The 15,575-nt window shown below is 50.8% G+C and overlaps 1 protein-coding gene across 4 annotated transcripts in view; it reads left to right on the top strand.

Annotated features, from left to right (window-relative positions):
* KIRREL3 (kirre like nephrin family adhesion molecule 3) overlaps positions 1–15,575 on the top strand; it is a 360,456-nt gene that overhangs the window by 225,533 nt on the left and 119,348 nt on the right. For 3 of the 4 annotated variants that reach the window (XM_027710763.2, XM_027710762.2, XM_027710766.2), the window contains exon 2: positions 7,738–7,815. The exons of the other annotated variant lie outside the window; for it this stretch is intronic. In XM_027710763.2, coding sequence (XP_027566564.1) covers positions 7,738–7,815 — 78 coding nt within the window. The remainder of the gene's footprint in view (positions 1–7,737; positions 7,816–15,575) is intronic. 4 annotated transcript variants of the gene reach the window in all.

The raw sequence follows: 15,575 nt of genomic DNA, 5'->3' as shown, positions 1-15,575 counted from the left end.
CTGGAGGGTGCATGGGGAGGTGCTTTGCCATTGCTTAACTTTCCCTGGAAGGCTTGTTCCGACCTTCCTGCAGCGACAGATGCGTTTGAGGCCCGAATGGAGCAGGAGGTAGAGTGGAAACACAGATTAATTCCCCGGGAAGCCCTGGCAGGGCAGGGCAGAGCCACCAGCGGGTGACTTGGCCACAGACCCACTGAGCAGGGCAGGGGCCTCATGGGGAGGCTCCAAGGGCCAGGGCTGCAGCAAACCCAGGAGCTGCAGGAGCTCTGAGCTGAGCAAGGTGAAAGTGGCAGGTCCTGAAAAATACTCTAAAAATCATGGAACTGGGGACAAATGCCTGAACTGCACCTGCCGTGAGATTGTCCAAGGAAATGCTGACCCTGCCGGGGCAGAGCCTTTGGAAGTGGGGTGTGGAAGGAGCAAGTGCAACCCAAAGTCCCAGGGGACTGTTCCTTGGGAATCCTGCCCAAGGGTTTGGGATCTTGGGCAGCCCCACCAGCCTTTCCTGATGCCTGGATGCACTTTTGTGCAGAGGATGTGGAAGCCTCTGGCTGTGCTGGGTGTCTGACCCAGCTCTCATCAGTGCAAACTGGAGTGGGTTTGATAGTTTGATAGTAGTGAAGAAAACAGTTTCTACATAACCTTTTATTTGTTTTTCTTTCAAATAAAACCCTGTGTGGAAGTTAAGACTTTTACAGCAGAAAATACAAGGAAAAATACCTTTTTCCTGAATGTGAGTGCAGTTAAGCTCTGGAACTTGCTGCCCCAAGACCTTAGCAGAGCATTCTGGTTTATTTGACCAGTGCAAATGCATTTCTGCGCACACAAAGGTGTGAAAGCTGTTTATGTGAGAAGCTCCAAGGAGTGACAGCCACCTCACCCTGGGGTGAACTGTTTTTCCTCCTGCAGCTCCATCAGATTTCTTTACTTCAGGAGAAGGAAAAAAATAATCCAAAGAATGACTGGATTTGAGGTTTGTGAGGTTTTTTCTTCCCTTGTCAGATGCTCCCCAAACTGGACATGTTTGTGAAGAGGCTCAGAAAAGGTGCACCAGCCATGGAGGGCTGGGGAGGAGAGTGGGGAATACAGACAGGTTCAGCACTGAACTTTGGGGACCAAAGGCTCTGTGTTGCCACCAGAGACAAAAAACCTCTTCAAAACACTCCAGTGCTGAGTTACAACTTGGAGGTGCCTCTTTTCCCTTCATTAGCCAGGGAACACAGGGATATCATTCTCCTTGCTCAGCAGCACGAATCCCTCTTCTTTATTTCCCTTTCTGGCAGTCGTGTGTCCTGCTAAGAAGCAACTTTTAATTGTCTGGTACCAGGGCAGAGCTTGTTCCTGGGAAGAGCTGCCTCCTGCCTGTTTCTCTGCTCTTGCCCTTGAAGCTTCTGGAGCTGGTGCCTTTCAAGGCATTTTGGATTCCAGTGTACTGTGATATTCCAAGGCCTGTCCAAATTTTTGTTTGTCCCAGAGAACCTCCTCCTGTGTCGTGGATGGCTCTGTTTTTTCACTGGGTTGAAAGAGGCTCCCTGAAAATAAGCGCATCCAAGTGTTCCTGTCTTTTTCCATGATGGTTTTCAACCTGAAAGGATGTTTGATAGAAGTTTTAGGGACCCTTCAGCACCAGAAATTCCCCTTAGGGAAAGCAGTAGTAGGACTGGCTGTGGGTTTTGACCCAAAAGAACGTTTGGCAAAAGTTTCAAGGACCCTCCAGGCCTTCTGCACCAGAAATCCCCCTTGGGGACGACATCAGCAGGGCTGGTTTGTTCTGGTGCTGCTGCTGCTCCCAAGCTGCAGGGATGTGACTCTCCAGGGGTGTTTAAGGCAAAGTTAGGTCTTTACAGAGGTTCTACCCAGGGTTTCAATTTTGGGGAGTTTTCCTTCACCGTGCAAAGTTGAGCTGACCTCTCCAAGGTGCTCTTCACCCTGTGCAGCCCCAAGACAGGAGACTTGGGAGCGACAGTCTTCAACCAGAACTGGCTCCTGAATGGGGGACCATTTTCCACAAGCCTTGCTGTGTGTCCTTCTCTCTTTTCAGGTCTTTGGGCCTGGAATAGCCAGTTGTGTTTTCCATCTCAGAGCAATGAGCTGGCAAACACCTCTGCTCCATCTGTTTTCCTTCATTGATGGATTCTTTAAAGGCAGATTGTGGTCCCACGGGGACACACTCAACTAATCCTCTGCTTTTAAGATTTTATTTGTGCAATAAATGGATGACAAGGTGGTTTGCGAGTACATAATACAATAAATGGGTTTATAAATGCAACTTTTCTGCAGAGCACTGTAGAATAAAATACAATATCACTACGGCATTTAACACTGATCTCTGGTTCATTCATATTTCAAACAGTAATGTGCCCATTTTCTCATGTGGGAAGCCTCTTAGGTTTTTTAGTACATTTTTATAAATTAACCAGGCACAGATTTAATAATAATGTGCATTTGTATGGCTTTTTCCATCTCTGAGGATCTTGGATTGCTCTCAGCCTTAACGGTGTAATACAGAAATTACGTGCCCAAGGATCTGTTTGCCAAAATGCAGCAGGAGTTTGGATTGCTCAGGAATGTTATGGATGCAGATGACATGGAGAGAGGAAGCTTGAACCCAGCACTCAGGGCAGGACAGCTTGGAGGGGAAGGTGCTTTGTGGGTGCCCAGAGCAAAGTCCTCTGAAGAAGAGGCCGTGGAGATCTTTAGGAAACCTCCAGGAGAAAAGGGAGGTGGTTACTGAGAAACCAGGAGGCTGGAAAATGAAGAAAATGCTCCTTCACGCATTTCCTGTAACTTTTGGGGTGCAGCATCCCCAGACATAGTGAAGCCAAGGGCAGGGAAGGCCTTGGGAGAGCTTTTCTGTCCAGATGTGTCTTTTTAATAAGATCTCCAACAGCAGGCAACTGGATCCATCAGGACAGGAAAACTCTGAGCAGAAGGACGAGGTTTCTCAATCAAAGTGTGTAAAGTGACCAAAATCTCTTCGATTTGTGACGTAGGATTTTCTCCTCTCACCCTTCCTGGCCAACTTAGGAAGGTGTTGAGCTTCTTTCCTTGGAGGCTTTAGTGCTCTTTGAAGAGTTCCCAGCCAAGTTCTTTGCTTCTGGGATCCCCAGGTGAGATGAGGCTTTTCCAGCCCTCAGCCTTTCCCAGTTCCCATGTTTTGGTGTCTCTGACACCAGGATATCTGCCATGGAGGTTGTTCTTTCCCCATCCTGGAAAGAAAAAGTGTAAAGTTAAACTCCTGCAACTGGACAAAAGTATTTACAGGTAGCAAATTGCTGTCACTGTAAAAGGAAAACATGAGAAAATGGAAGCGTGATATTTATGTTAATACAAAGTTTTAAAAATTTAATTTAAGAGACCAGCTGTTTCTGCTTCTCTTATAAGAGCTTAATTGGTATATAATAGCATAGTTAATTAAATACAAATCAATAGTTTAAACCAGCTAATTGATATTTAATATGTATGGGAAAATATAACTTAGTTGTAATATCATTAACTCAATATTAAATAAGCAATGGAATTGCAATTATGCCTTTACAACGATTGTAAAGTTTATCGTTCTTTAATAAACTTGCAATTAGACAGGGTGAGCTGAAAAATTATTAAACAGGTATTATTGGGCTATTAAACATTTATTATCATTCCTGGTGGGATACAGCTACACAATAGTAGACATTATGACTATGTTAATAAACCCTTATTACTGCTCTGCAGCTTTAGCCTTTAGTGCCCCGGTGATCAGAAACCTCCTTCCTTTCCTGAGCAGAGCAATTGCCTTGGAATCGAGTGAGGAAATCCCAGACACTGGGAGAAACCAGGAAAAAGGAGGAGGATTCCACAGTTTGGGTCAGTGCTGGGAGATCATTCTTCCAAAACAAACTTTCACCCCGATTTCCCACCCTGAAGATTTGTTTCTTGGAGACCCCGAGCTCTTGTTTCTTTAAATTGGCTTTTGCTTCGTTGTCACTGGCAACATGTGGTTTTAGCTTGGTTCTGATTTGTCTGACGAGTGGCTCTTGTGCCAGTTTGAAGTTTTATTGATGAAGGTTCCTCTGAGTGAGTCAAAAACAGGGCCCTGCCATGTGTTTTCCAACCAGGATCCTTGAGCTCCCACTTCTTCACAGTGCCTGGGATGGTAAACCTCAGCTGAAAGTAGTTTTGCCCTGCTGAGAAAATTCAATTGCTGTTGCAAGGCAATGGATGGGATTGTTTTGGGAGAGTGGGGGATATGGATGGGTTAAAATATTGTGTTTTCAGTAAAATGTTGTGTTTTCAGTGGTGTCTCAGCAGCCCCCCTAAAGCTGAGACATTTAAAATGCTGGGTACCTGCTTAAATATTTTAGCTTTAGGTAGCCACTAAAAGCCATGAAATGGTGAGACATCCTCAGGCAGCAGAGTAATCTTGAAGTATTTTACCTTTTAAAGGCGCTCTCAAGTATTTAAAGGTGCCTTTAGCTATAAAGATTTTTGCATGTTCTCACAAATTTATGGTATGAATTATTATAATGCAGTGCTTTTGTACAGCTCCTTTCATCATGGGATATCAAAGTGGTTTATAAGTGTTAATTATAGCACCCCTCGGGGAGGCAAGTGGGAAATAGGCACCCACACCAGTGTGTATTGATCCAGGCTCCAGATGGGTAATAACCCACACTTCAGCTGCATCCAGCCCGTGGGGCTCAGCCCTGAGCCTCCCTCCCCGCTCTGAGGGCTCAGCTGGGACTGGGACTCTTGGGTAGCTCAGTCACTGCCTTGGCCAGAGCCCCACGACCTCCTTTTGGGAGCATTTTGCTCCCTGCAATGGGAAGGTGAGAGCTGGACATGGGAGCGGTGGGACAGTCACCCCCCAGGGACACTGGAGCTGCTGCTGCCCCCATGGATGCTGTGCTGGGGATGCTCGGGGGCCCCCAGTGTTAGGAGGACCTGGAGCTGCTGGAGTGACTCCAGAGGAGGCCACAAAGATGCTCCAAGGGCTGGAGCCCCTCTGCTCTGGAGCCAGGCTGGGAGAGCTGGGGGGGTTCACCTGGAGAGGAGAAGGCTCCACAGAGACCTGAGAGCCCTTTCCAGTGCCTAAAGGGGCTCCAGGAGAGCTGGAGAGGGACTGGGGACAAGGGATGGAGGGACAGGACAAGGGGGAATGGCCTCCCACTGCCAGGGGCTGCCCCATCCTTGGAAGTGTCCAAGGCCAGGTCGGATGGGGCTTGGAGCAACCTGGGCTGGCAGAAGGTGTCCCTGCCCATGGGAGGGGGTCGGAACGAGATGAGCTTTAAGGTCCCTTCCAACCCAAAGCATTCCATGATTCTGTGCTCCTGATGGTGTTTGTGGCCATGGGCCATGGAGGGCGTGGCAGCCCCTGCTGTGCCAGCTCTGTGTCAGGCACAGCATCCACAGCCAGGCCCACGAGTGCAGGGCTCAGTCAGCCAGAGGAGTTCTGGCTTGCTCGACTCCTCTGTGGGCTGTGCTGCCCCGTGTGGCACTAATCTAATCGTGTTGTTTTAATTACACTTTGATACCTTGGTGCTGGTTGAAGGCTCAATAGCGATCGATGGGGTTTTGTTTTCCTATCAACGAGGACATAAAGGCTCTCACCTGCTTTGCTGGCTCGGCACAACGGCCCCGGGGGCTCTGGGCAGGTCACAGCTCCTGCCACGGGCACAGGGATTGTCTGTCCCCACAGCAACCCTGCAGCCCTGTATGGAAACCCCACCCCACAGCCAGCAAGGTCTGATGGCTTCCAGTTATCAGACAGGATGAGGGAGGTGACCTGTGCTGGGTGTCCTGCTAAACCAGGGCTGAGGGGGGTGACCTGTGCTGGGTGTCCTGCTAAACCAGGGCTGAAGGGGGTGACCTGTGCTGGGTGTCCTGCTAAACCAGGGCTGAGGGAGGTGACCTGTGCTGGGTGTCCTGCTAAACCAGCAGCTCTTTGCAGTCAGGAGTGCTGGGGGCATCCAATGCTCTGCAAGGGGACCCCTTTCTTGGTGTGTTTGTGGTTGTGGACTTGGTGCAGGTCACAGTAGATCTCATCGCCTCTGTCCTGCAGAGCAAGAGGGCTGCTTTCCACTCATTGCCCCTTCCTTAGGACTCTGATTCAAGACACCACTGAGAGTTCTGACAGTCAGTTCATCTGTCCTGACTTGTCTAATCTTTAGACATCTTTAGATCAGAGTTAGTCACCGCCCTTTATGGCCAAAAAGTGAGTTACAAGCCCCTCAAAGTCCCTCTGGTAGGTGAAGTGAGTCACTCTGTGGACGTGCCTGTTTCTCCCCAGGGCAAGGTGTATTTAGGGGAGCAGTTACATTCCAGCTCACTCTGAGCTAAGACTTACTTTTGTCAAAGCATCAACTTTGCTGAAATCACACCTGTGATTTGTGTTGGTTAGATGCTGCTGTCCTCCCTGCTGGCAGCCTTAGGACCAGGGGCTGTTGGTCCTTAGCCTCCTGCAAGGTGGGATCCTGTTTAATGTTAGAGACAGTGCTTTAACTAGTCCTGCGTGTACCCTGAGTGTCCTGGGGTCTGAAGAAATCTGGGTTTTTTCTGGGTTTAGGCTCAAATTCTTCCTCATCCTGTGCTCAAGAGGAGGCTATAACCACTGCACTGGGATGCCATGGCAGTGAGCACTGTTAGAGAGGGATGCTCTGTATCTGGGTCTGTACCCACGTCAGTCTGGGTGTCTCCCGTGACACTGCACATCCCGTCACGCCGCAGCGAGCGACTCCCCTCTTCCTCTGGGCTCAGTCCCGACCTGCCGTTCAACCCCAAGTTTGCATCGTGGCACTAATGCCAAGGCTGCCAGGCAGCTCTTGCTCTGCTCTACAGCCACCTCTGTGCTCTCCACCCTCCTGCTTCGCTGCCTTCCCCTCGTGCGTGCGACACAACTTCCCGGCGCTCCTTCCCCGGCTCCCACAGTCCGCAGCCACATTAAGTAAACATCAAAGGGGCTTTGATCAGCAGGGCTCTGCAGAGCACAGAAGCCCCCGAGGAGCTCTGCAGGTCCACAGGCAGCGTCGGGGACACGGTACCTTAATTTTCTGCGCTGTGACACAGGAGGATTTGTTTGAAGAACGAGAGCTCTGAGCGGCGCGCGGGGAGAGCGCGTGCGCAGCCGCTTCTGGAAGAACCCACGCTCACATCTCTCCCTCTGTTTGTTACCAAGAGTCAAAAAGCCCCATTAAGAAATCAAGGCATCAAAGGCGTGTGCCTCCTCAGACTCTGGCACTCTGCTGCTCGTGGGGTCACTTGCTTGCTTCTAAAGAGCAAGATTCCTCAGGCCAGACTTATCTTCCCTCCCGAGGGCCATTTCCCGTTTTGCTTTGCTGCCCACTAAGGGAGAAAAGGATCAAAGAGTCCATGTTGTCGCAACACGCTGCTGTGGAGGAAGATGCAGCTCCTTCCCTCACTTGGAATAGAGGAGTGATTGAGAAAAAGGCATGGGAGGGGTTGGTGACCCTCCTGTCTCTCGATACACTGGCTCAGGAGCCCAGCAAAGCTCAGCCCAGTGAGGCTGACCAAAGAGTTCAGTTCCAGGCCCACCTCGCTGGTGCTTTACCTGAACGGTGTTCCCAGCAGGATTTGCTCCCTGCAGCATTCCCAGGAGCTGCTCTTGTCCCCAGCAGGATTTGCTCCCTGCAGCATTCCCAGGAGCTGCTCTTGTCCCCAGCAGGATTTGCTCCCTGCAGCATTCCCAGGAGCTGCTCTTGTCCCCAGCCTGGTCTAACACCGCGCTCTCTTCTCTTGCAGAACTGGGGCTCCCAGGAAGAGGATGCTGCCTAGTCCTGGGGTTCATGTACAAGGAGAAGTACCGCAGGATGACTGAAGGTGAGCAGTTCCCTCACCTTCTCTTCCTCCTCCTCTTCAGCCATCTCATTGCCAGGGCTGTCCCTGCTAGGAATGATCCACGTTCTTGTTCACACTGAGGAGAAAATCCTGCTTTCCCTTTGATCTGTGGAGCATCTTAGCAGGCATGGATGAGGGAAGTCCCCTGTGTGAAGCTGCAAGAGAAGAGCAGGAGCTTAGTGGTTCCATACATCCAAAATCCACTGTCTTTTCCTTTGGAAAGGATTTGTCACATGGGAAGCTCTTTCAGCAATTGCTGCATCTACTCTTTTTGTTCTAGTTGGGTGGTAGTGCCTCACCACGACACTTCCAGAATCCCTCTTTCCAGTGGCTTTGCACCCCTCAGAGGCACCATTCCATTGCTCATCAAACTCCTGCTAAAATTTCCCTGTTTTATATTCTAGTCATTCCCCGAGTACTTTATGAGCATTGATTAATCCATAGAAATATCATAAATAATTATGAAGTGTAATAACTAAACAAAAACTATTTATGCTCGGAAGAAGTGGCATCCTTGCTTCTGGCAGCTTCTGTTCCTGGAGCAAACCCTGGCACAGCAGCTTCTGATTAATGCTGGGTGAGAGCAGGACCACAGATCCCTGAGCCCTGGGAGATGGGAGGGTCTCCAGGATGTGTCAAGGAGCGTTTGGCTGCTGGGACTCTGCCACTCTGGGAACCACAAACTTGACCCAAGTGTGGATTTAACCCTTTTGGGGGGCTTAGAGTGGAAATAATGTAGACAAAGAGTGTGATTTCTTGCCCTACTGCACTTCCTTTTCTGGAAACATCCACGGTCAGGCTGGATGAGGCTCTGAGTAACCTGGTCTAGGGGAAGGTGTCCCTGCACATTGCAGGGGGATTGGACCAGATGAGCTTGAAAGATTCATTCCAACCCAAACCATTCCATGATTCCTTTTCCCTGTGGGATGGCCAATCACCAGCAGATAGCCATGGATGTGTCTGCTCTCACAGGAAGCCTTGTCTTCCTGAGAGCAAAAGGTGAGTTTGTTTCCATGGAGTAAAACTCTTGGAGAGGCAAGTTTATGGCTCAAATATCAGTTAGAAGATCAAAGGTTCCTTCACGTTCCCGGGAGCCCTGATACTGAGCTGATAACATGGGGAAAGTACTTCACAAGGCTTCACCTCCTGCTTGTTAATTACCACATGCTCTTTAAACATTGATTAGAGGATGTTTTTAACTGGAAGGAGCCGTCCCCTGGGAGATGGGATGGCAGAGTCTCGTCCGAGCGCTGTGAGAAGGGGCAGTTTCTCCCTCTCTCAACACCTTCCTGTCCCTCAAGCCTCTTGGAGAGGCTGCCCGTGGCTGTGCCCAGATGGGCACCCTGGGGATGCTCACAGGGTGTCCATGAGCTGGCAGGACACTCCTTGGATCCTGCCAATCCTTTGGGATCGCCCTGGTTCCCCGGTGCATTCAAAGTCTACAACATGAGCCCCCCTTTCAGGCTGAGCGGGGCTTTGTGAGGAGAGAACAAAGGAACATGAAAGGCCAAAAGTAAAGCTTTTGTGTGGGAAAGGGAACAAAGTGTTCCTGCCTGACTGCAGCCAGTTTCTGGCCCCTGCAGGCTGCAGGGCCATTATGTTTAAAGGTACAATCTGCCAAAAAACAAAAGTCAGGGGGATTTCCATGGCTACAAAGACCACCCAGGACTTGTGTTTTCGCTTGAAGCAGCTCTGGATGACAATTGCAGACCTGCAGCCTCCCGGGTTTTTGGTGGATTGCAGTGCAGCCCCACACTCTGTGTGTGAGCTGGGGTGGGGTCAGGTGTCTGGTCACCTACAGAGGTACCAGGAAGGATTTACCTGCCCAAGGTGCCTGAGCTGGCCTCTTGGAACCAGTTCCCTTGTAAGGATGAGGACAGAGACCGATTCCCTTTTGTATTTTTGCCAAGGAAGAGCTTTTTCTCCCTTTTATTGCATGATGGTGCTAATGAACAGCCCTATTAATGATTGCAAGGGAGCTGAAGGAGCTGAAAGCACAGCTAGGGAGTGGGGCAGTGGGATAATTGTGAGGTGTGGGGTCTTCATCCTAGTGGAAATGGGTAATTACAGGGGTCATTAGAACCTTGCTGTCATTCAGTGGAGACATCTACAAAATCACTTGTGGGCAGAGAAGCAGAGAAGCACAAGAAGGACTTAGAGGCTTTGGAAGTGTGGAGGAAACACTTCTTGGTGGCAAATCACTTAAGTTGGATATGAGGAAAAGATTCTCCCCCCAGAGGGTGATTGGGCACTGCCCAGGCTCCCCAGGGCAGTGGGCACAGCCCCCAGGCTGCCAGAGCTCCAGGAGGGTTTGGACAATGCTCTCAGGGACAGGATGGGGTTGTTGGGGTGTCCTGTGAAGAGCCAAGAGTTGGACTCAGTGATCCTGTGGGTCCCTTCCAGCTCAGGATGTTTTACAGTTCTACGGAAGTGTTTCTCTTGGCTGTCCCCATGACGAAGATCCAGGCTGGACTCTTGCAGACCAGCCTGGCAACCTCTCTCAGCAGGGCAAAATAAATGTTGTGGATTAGAGATGCTCTGTGGACACGCCCAGAGAGGGTCTTCAGTGGCTTTATGTTATTTGTTCTCCAGCTGGCAGGGGATGGGTGTCCATCAGCCCAGCTGAGAGCAGATGTGGCTCTTCCAGCTGAGCTGGACTCCAGGGCAAGGAGCCAAAATCAGTGTCCGTGAACTTGCCTCTGTCCATTTTAGTTCCATCAGTCCTTCATGTCAGGGTGTATCAGTGTCTGTGTAGTGAACAGACTGGTCTGGGTGTGGTGTTGGTGCCTCTCCCAGCTGTCAGGGACCAGCAGCCTGGGCTGCTGCCACCCTTGCTGATGATGGGCACAGCAAACCCAACCTGGGTCCTCTCCTTGCTCTGCTGCCCCACACTGGGTGTGACCACCTCCTGCTTTATTGCTTCTGTGAGACCCACACCGGGAAAAGTGCTGGATTTGGTGATGAAATTGGGGTGTATTTGGCTGGAGAGCAGGAAAGTGTTGCTCCAGCATGGCTGTTCTACGCTCTACCCTTCACTGGGATTGATGAGGGGCTCATCTGAGTGCTGGGCTCAGGGTTTGGTGTGTGCTGGGCTCACATTTGGTGTGTGCTGGGCTCACATTTGGCATGTGCTGGGCTCACATTTGGTGTGTGCTGTTCTCATGGTTTGAAGTGTGCTTGGCTTATATTTGGTGTGTGCTGTTCTCATGGTTTGGTGTGTGCTGTGCTCATATTTGGTGTGTACTAGGCTCACATTTGGTGTGTGGTGGGAGCTGTTGGGTGAAATTAGGCTGGTGACAGTTGTAGACAGAGGGAGAGGCAGAGCTGTCTGCAATGACAGCCTTGCAATAAAGACACTTTGGAGTTAATCCTCCACCATCTGTCTTCATTCTGCTAATAACCCACTCAATCAGCTGCTGCCCACTGTTTGTTAACATTCAGAAACAGATACATAATCAGGAGCAGGGAGCTGTTTGCTCAGGAGGGGCTGTGTTCCTCCCTGGGAACGGCTCTCCCGTGGCCCTGCCGGTGGATCAGTGGAGCCATGGACGTGGGCTGGAGGTCCCAAGGCATGTGCCATGTGGAGGTGATGCTGGGGCTGGCAGTGATCCGAGTTATCCTGCTTTCCCTAGGGCTTGTGCTGCCCTGACTCAAGGTGATTTTGAAGTAGAAAGGTGTTATGTATGAGTTGGGTCACCTTAGTCCACCAAGAACAAGGATCTTGAACTACCTGGAAAATTTGGGCTTGTTTTTCTGTTCCCACTTCTTCCCATGCATTTCCCTTCCCAAGAGCAGGAGAGGGGTGTGCTGGAAAATCTCTCTCTGCTCTCCTGTCGTGCTTGGTCCCTGCCTGTCCATAGCTGCAGGTCCCAGGCTGGGTTGCTCCTCTCTCCTCTGTGGTGTTCCAGGCAGGATTTCAGACGTCAATCTCACTCCTGTGATTTTTTCTTCTTCTCTCCTGCCTTTGACTGCTTGCCAGATCTAACTCGAGTCATTAGCAAGCGTCACTGCAGCAATTATGGCACTTTTTGGCTGCCATTCATAAAGGTACTAACGGGAATGATTTAAGTACTGAGAGATGTCAGCCCTCACCTTCCCCACCTGTTCCTGCCAGCCTGGCTGCTGGAAGGTGCCTCCAACCATCTCCCTGCACTCAGGGCAGCTCCTTTCCTTCCTCTGACCTCCCTTTCCAGGCACTTGGCTGGCTCTTGGTGGGTGACACCCCTGTGGGATGGACACAGCTCGTGGAGGGGAAGGGGGGGGTCCATCCTCATGCCCTGAGTTGGGTGGTGAAAGCAGGCGTGGCTGGGAAAAGGGACAGAAGGACTTGGTGCAGCATCTTCCCCCTGGACCAGCTCACGGTTGATGGTGTGTGCTCAGGGAAGTACAGTCCCCCCTCTTCAGACAGATGCAAACACTGGCTGGTGTGCCAGGAGAGCCTGGTGTGCCAGGAGAGAGAGCCTGGTGTGCCAGGAGAGCCTGGTGTGCCAGGAGAGAGAGCCTGGTGTGCCAGGACAGCCTGGTGTGCCAGGACAGCCTGGTGTGCCAGGAGAGAGAGCCTGGTGTGCCAGGAGAGCCTGGTGTGCCAGGAGAGCCTGGTGTGCCAGGAGAGCCTGGTGCCGCAGTTCTCTCTGGCAGCAGCCACTCCCCGTTCCTGCCGTGGCTGGATCTGCAGTCAAGGTGTCTCCACTCACTGCACAAAGCACAGCAGGACCAGCAGCCAGTGCTGCAGAGCTGCAGCTCCCCACAGCAACCAGGGCTCTGCCTTCGGTGGGAGAGGGTGAGCTCGGCAGGTGGGATTTGCTGGGAAATGGCTGCAGGAATCTGCTCAGGAAAGGGCTGCCCCGATCCCAGGGGACATTTTGTTTTAAAGGCCACATGGGGCTGTTGGGCACCATGAGGGAAACCCTCAATTTTGGGAGTGGACTTGAAAGATTTGCAGTCTGAGCTCAAATCTCGCCTTGACTCGTCTGTTCTGAAGGTTTGGGGTCTTATTTAAAGGTGCTGGGACTGATGCAAAGCTCTGCTGTCTCTTGTTCAGAGAATCGTAGAAAGTTAAGGGCTGGAAGGGACTGAAAGATCACCTATTCCCAAGCCCCCATGCCATGGGCAGGAACACCTCCCACTAGACCAGCTTTCTCAAAGCTTTATCCAACCTGACCTTGAACACTGCCAGGGTTGGGCCACCCACAGCCTCTCAGTTCCAGTATCTCATTACTCTCACAGTGAAGAATTCCTTCTTAATATCCAGCCTGAATTTCCCCTGTCTCCCTTTGTACCCATTCCCCCTTGTCCTGTCACTCCAGTTCCTGATGAACAGTCTCTCTCTGGTTTCCCTGCAGCCCCTTCAGATCCTGGAAGGTGCTGTGAGGTCTCCACACAACATTCCCTCCTCCAGGCTGAACAGGTTCAGCCTATCTCTAGTCTGCAGAGGGGTTTGGGTTCTGCTAGACACAGGCAAGGAATTGTGTATGCACATGAAAGCTGGGTTTATGGCTTATAATTATCTCTTACCCATCCTTAGAATAATTATAGCTCCTCCATTATTAATAACTGGAATTCAAGTCCTTGTCATAGATCACAAAATGGAGAGGAAGCTCAACCCAGGGTTTGTATAATGTACCTTGGTCTAAATTGAGTAATTGGTAAAACAGTGAAAATCATCCGTTTTCCCCCCATTCCTTGGTGCTGGAATTAGTGAGATATTAGTGCAATTAGCCAGTGCTTCCATTTGAGGCTGCAATCATTTGGTTTGTAATTTAGAATAAATGTAAAAGCCCACTTGTGCTTCCAAAAGGATTATTTGTCCTGTTTAAAAGTATCTAATGGGGTGGCTGTCATCTAAGCAAGATACATTTGACCCATTTCAATTTGTTTCCCTTTTAATCTGCTATCTGTTTTCCTGGATCTTTTTTTAATAAAAACATAAAGAAGAAGTGGGCGAGAGAGACCAAAGAGGGAGAGAATAGAAGCCTTATAGATCTGGAGTTTATCATAAGCCAAAGTAACTTGAAATCAAGGCTGTTAAACTGCAGAAGGCAATAAAAAGAAAACACTATTTGGAGATCGTTTAAAGGGCCGAGTGGCTTGTCAATGAAAGGTTGCTCTATTCCACTGCTTCTTAATAGCTTCTCCCAGGCAAGAGGCAGCTCCTGCAGGAGCCAAGGTCCTTCTGCAGCAGCTCTGCTGCGGGGGGAGTCGTGGGGTTGGAGCTGGGCAGCGGTGCCAAGGTGGGGGAAATCCAATACCAAGAAAGGCAGAGAGCAGAAGAGGAAAGGAGATGGACTGAAATGCCAAGCTGAGTTCAAGTTTTAAATCGTGTCCTAAAAATATTTACTTCACTATTTAATCCTGGGTTTCCTGGTAGGCACAGAGGGTGAATGCACTGCTTCTGTGTCCAGTTCAGTCATAGAATGACAGAATGGGTTGGAAGGGACCTTAAAACTCATCTCACTCCACCTCCTGCCGTGAGCAGGGACACCTCCCACTAACCCTACGTTGCTCCAAGACCCGTCCAACCTGGCATTGGACACTTCCAGGGATCCAGGGGCAGCCACAGCTTCTCTGGGCATCCTGTGCCACAGCTCATAACCATCACAGCCAAGAATTCCTTCCCAATATCCCATCTAGCCCTGCCCCCTGGCAGTGGGAAGCCATTCCCTGTGTCCTGTCCCTCCATCCCTTGTCCCCAGTCCCTCTCCAGCTCTCTTGGAGCCCCTTTAGGCCCTGGAAGGGGCTCTCAGGTCTCCCTGGAGCCTTCTCTTCTCCAGGTGAACCCCCCCAGCTCTCCCAGCCTGGCTCCAGAGCAGAGGAGCTCCAGCCCTTGGAGCATCTCCGTGGCCTCCTCTGGACTTGCTCCCTCAGCTCCACATTCTTCTTATGTCCCACTCTGTGTCACCCATCCTACTGTGCCCTCCCACCTCTCCAGCACAGAGCAGAGGGACTCTCTGCCTTTCCCTCCCAGAGCCTGAGCATCCTTTCTCCAACAGGCTGTTCCCAGCTCCTCTCTCTGTCAGGGCCTGTCTTACTGCCTGGAGAGAAACCAACTGGGGCTCTGGGATGGAGTCCCTGCTGTTTTGGAGACAAATGGCTTGTTCAGAGAAGCTGGCTGTGCCTCTGCTCCAAATGTCTCTGTTTGACCCCCGCTTCTGCTTCCCACCATAGTTCAATCTGGGTTCAGTGAACCCTTCCTGACAGGAAAGGTGTGATTAGAGCGTGGCACTGAGGTACAATGGCGTATTTGTGCCACCCATTAGCAGCCCAGCAAGGCAGTCACTGCCTCAGAATTACTTGGATTTATGGGAACACTTAATCTGGATCTTGCAAGTGACTTTTACATCTGCAGCAACACAGGCTGAGCATGAATCTTCCTCAGCCTCAAGGATAAATTGGAGCCAGTCCCTCCTATCCCTGTGAAAAGCGACCTTTCTGCTCATATTGATGCCAACAGCCTTGGTGCTGCTGGAGAAGCTCAAACTTCACTTGGTTCTCTGGCCTGACAGTGGAAAGGGTCTGTTTTTAGGGACCAGACCTGTGACGTGTCACTTGGTTTAGCTTGAGCAGCCTCCTCATTCACACAGTGCAGCTCAGCAGCCCATAAGCAGCTCCAACACCTTCTCCAGCATCCCAACATCTTCCCACAGCTTTGCCCTCTGGGGCTGTGCATCATTTCTGCACCCTGGGAGTGGGATTTGTGCTGAGCTGTGCTCCAAGCCCCAGGATCCCTGGCACCAACTCTCCTG

Source organism: Pipra filicauda, unplaced genomic scaffold, assembly GCF_003945595.2.
Source record: "Pipra filicauda isolate LSUMZ 115617 unplaced genomic scaffold, ASM394559v2 scaffold370_size807399_pilon, whole genome shotgun sequence".
Classification (NCBI taxonomy): Eukaryota; Metazoa; Chordata; class Aves; order Passeriformes; family Pipridae; genus Pipra; species Pipra filicauda.
The sequence above is the reverse complement of the archived record's forward strand: the minus strand, read 5'-3'. Positions and strand labels throughout refer to the sequence as shown.